This window comes from Scomber japonicus, chromosome 15 (assembly GCF_027409825.1).
Source record: "Scomber japonicus isolate fScoJap1 chromosome 15, fScoJap1.pri, whole genome shotgun sequence".
NCBI classification, from domain to species: domain Eukaryota; kingdom Metazoa; phylum Chordata; class Actinopteri; order Scombriformes; family Scombridae; genus Scomber; species Scomber japonicus.
In genome coordinates, this window is record NC_070592.1 from 999457 (window position 1) to 1003281 (window position 3825).

The window sequence follows — 3825 nt, forward strand, 5'->3', positions numbered from 1 at the left end:
TAATAATCATTATAATAATTTAAACTTTTCATTCACTTATTTTTTTACGGCTGATCAGTTTGATTGACATTTTGAGCATCCAATCAGATTCCGAGGACACGCTTCGGCCCCGCCCCCACCTATATCCATATATAAGAGTGTAAATCCGCGCTTTCCTCTCTTTGCTTTAACACAGAAACGTGTCTGCTGACGGAGGGATATTAAAATCTAAATATTTAACCGTTTAAAATGAGATAAAATGATTATTTTAAGTAACTACAGCTCCCAGGAGGCTCGAGCTCTTAGTAGCTTTTAGGATATAACCGCCCAGCGCGTGGATTATGGACGATCAGTCGTGATTGACGTGCCCGCCGTCCAATCACAGGCCGCGCAGAAACACCCAGCCAACCCTGTGAGGCGATGGGCGGGGCTTCGAGGAGGGGGCGGGAACGCAGAAGAGGGGGCAGGGCGCGAGGTATCATGGAGGATCAGACTGTGTCCGTCAGAGGAAGGCAGAGAGCGCTCTGATCCCGGGACTCTCTCTACACTTTACCGATTATTAATCACCAAAAACACCAAATATTACAACATGGAGATGAAGAAGAGGATCAGTCTAGAGCTGCGGAACAGGACTCCGGCGGAGGTGAGCCGCTTTTTATTATTTTAACAACCTTTTATTTTAATTGTTGCCTGAAATAGCTCCGAGAGGTGATGAGGACCGGAGCCTGCTGGCGGCTCGCTCATCACACGCAGCCCGCCTGGAGAGCGCTGTTGGCGGACTGGCTGCTCTGAGACAGCCGCTGAGTTACCGCTGAAATATTAATATTCTGTTCATAGTTTAACGGACCGGCTGGAAGCACCGAGCTCACCGGGATGTGCTCGCATCCCGGCGGCTCCTCCTCTCCGGTGTATCGCGTCTCTCACGGAGCCTCCGCGGACACTAAGCACCGACATGCATCAGTTTACGGTTCTAATCCCACCGGGTCGGTCAGCGCTCAGTTTACGGTTCTAATCCCACCGGGTCGGTCAGCGCTCAGTTTACGGTTCTAATCCCACCGGGTCGGTTAACACACCGCGGGGTTGTGATGTTCAGGAAAAGCTTCACGGTACCGGGGACAACTTTAACTTTTAATAACAGTCACCGGCCGTTTGGAGGTTTACCGGAGAGCACGACCCGGTGCTGGAGAACAGCCCGTCGGTCGGTCGGTACCGGGGCTCGGTGGTGTTCACCGTGTTTCGTCCCGGTAAACAGTGCGTGACAGCCTCCCACCGGCCGTGTGGCGGTTAGTGCTTCGTGTTCTCACAGCGGACATTTTAAATCACCAACGGCTCAAACTTCGACGGAATAACCCGGTTAACGGTTATTAACGGTTATTAACGGTTATTAACGGTCATTTAAAGGGTTTCTACGCCGTTAGATGACGTCAGGAGTAGGTTCGCGGTCTTTTTTTGACGCTTTTTACTCGGTTTTTGTTGCTGCGACCGTGCACGGTGGCGCGCGAGGAGGTCGGTCACAGACATTTTGAGCTTGTGCTGCTCCGGTAGTAACGCGTTACCGACTTACCGTTACACAGATCCGATTAGCCGGCTCGCGGCGGGGATGGGGTTGTTTTTTTTATATATTTATCGACGAATATCTGTTTAAAAACACGTTACCGGAGCCGGACGTTACTGTAACGGGATTACCGGGTAACGTCCGGTTAGTTTAACGTCGCTGTAACGAATCAAAATGGCGTTACTAGTCGAGGCTTTAAAGTACAGTAGACGACAGGTCGGTTACTACCGGTTAATGCCGGTAAAACGGAGCAAAACGATCCAAACATCGACTCTACTCGTTATTCATCGGATTGACTCGTTTATCGGGAGTTTTCTAGTTTTCTGTTGTTCCGGCGGGAAGCTCAGAGGAGGATATAAACCCCCCTTGAAGGCTAATTTATTAATAATATAATAAATAAATATTTAATGTGCAAGTAAAACAAATAAAAGATGGACTCGACCTGGTTGTTAAAGCTCCTGTTTAATGTAAACATGGAGACAGCAGGAAGGAGCCATGGCTGCTCTGCGTTACCGGCTGGGGCGTCCCTGTTTATAAAGCCCTGAGTGTGTGCGCGTGCCTCTCTCTCTCTCTCTCTGTGTGCGCGTGCCTCTCTCTCTCTGTGTGTGTGTGTGTGTGTGTGTGTGATTAAGTTATATAACCGGACAGCCAACCGGACCAGCTCCGGTTAAATAATACAGAGTGAATTCACCTCCACAGAGAATAGAAACTCATCCAGCAGACACTTGATGGTGTCATGTTTTATGAATTGGGGGATGCCGGCAGATGGTTTGTGTAGAGGCTCAGAAGACCCCCCCCCCCCCCCCCCCACACACACACACACACACCCTCCCCTCCACACACACACACACACACACACACACTAACCCTTCCTCCTCCTCCTCCTCCAACACACAGCCTGTAGATTATAGTAGGTTAAACCCCCCAGCACACACACACACACACACACACACACACTACGCTCTGCCTGTGTGTGTGTGTGTGTGTGTGTGTGTGTGTGTGTGTGTGTGTGTGTGTGTGTGTGTGTGTGTGCGTGCGCGTGCGTCCATTGATGGCGGTTGGCGTGCAGGCTGCAGCTGTGTTACGTAAGCAGACAAACAGAGAGAGAGGAACTCTGGGAAATAAAAAGCAGATTCACACACTTGTGTTTGAGCTGTCATCACTCCTCTGACCTGCTGCCTCTGGCTTCACTCTCATCTCTACTCATATTATATTAACTTATTAATTATTAATAATGCTGATTAATGTTCCTGAGGGTTCATTAATGATTGTTGCAGCTCATCAGTAATACATAATAAAACTGCTTTTACACTTTCATTCATTAATCAGCTTTAATTCACTTTTATATTTATTTCACTGCAACTCATTAATTATTATTATTATTATTATTATTATTATTATCATTATTAGACCTGAGAGATTATTAGTTGATTAAAAGCAGATTAATTGGTATATTCCTGTATTAGCGCCACCATGAGGACGTTTACAGTACTGCAGCAGCACAGTGGACATACATATATAATATATATAATACATATATAACAAAGGTAGTAAACATATAATAACATTATGTATAAGATAATAATGGTGATAATTCATATTTAATTGTTTAGGTTTTAAAGTCAAATTCTTAAATGAGATTTTGACGCTTAAATTAAATATTGACAGATGTTTTCATCATTTATTGAACAGAATAAATATTTAATGCTTCTCTTATAGATCAATTCATCAGTTATTGATTCATTTTAAAAGATAATATTTATTTTATTATTGATTATTAGTCTTCAGAGATCTGCAGATGTTTGTCCAATAAATGATCAGAAATATTCAGTTTGACATCTGATCAATAATCAGAAGTTTAGTTTTTATTAAAGTTTCTGATTATTTTACTTTTTATGGATCGATCAGTGAATCGTTACCGCTGTAAATTAATCTGACATTTATTAGATATTATAATCAGTAATCATGTAATCAGTCTGCAGTTTGATCTTCCTGTTTGTTTGGTTTTTTTTTTTTTTTTAAATAATTTTATTTTAAAAGGTCTTCTGCATAACAATCACAGACAAACACAAACCAGAAAGACGCATCAATACAAAACAAAACACAACACTAATACTAGTTCATATAAAAGATACCAGCATGTATCTATCATCCAGTCCAAGAACCATGGTGTTGGGAAGAAGTGAGGTCAAGAAAGCCCAAAGTCACGGGCAGAGTCTCAGCACTTTAAATGCAAGCAAGTCACATAATGAAAATATTAAATAATTCATAATAATATTAGACTTTCTCCT

General features: G+C 43.5%; 1 protein-coding gene across 4 annotated transcripts in view; it reads left to right on the forward strand.

The window, feature by feature from the left end:
• Positions 1–456: 456 nt before the first annotated feature.
• anp32e (acidic (leucine-rich) nuclear phosphoprotein 32 family, member E) overlaps positions 457–3825 on the forward strand; it is a 10554-nt gene continuing 7185 nt past the window's right edge. For all 4 annotated transcript variants that reach the window (XM_053334740.1, XM_053334741.1, XM_053334742.1 and 1 more), the window contains exon 1: positions 457–622. In XM_053334740.1, the coding sequence (XP_053190715.1) occupies positions 569–622 (54 nt within the window). In that variant the 5' untranslated portion in view covers positions 457–568. The remainder of the gene's footprint in view (positions 623–3825) is intronic.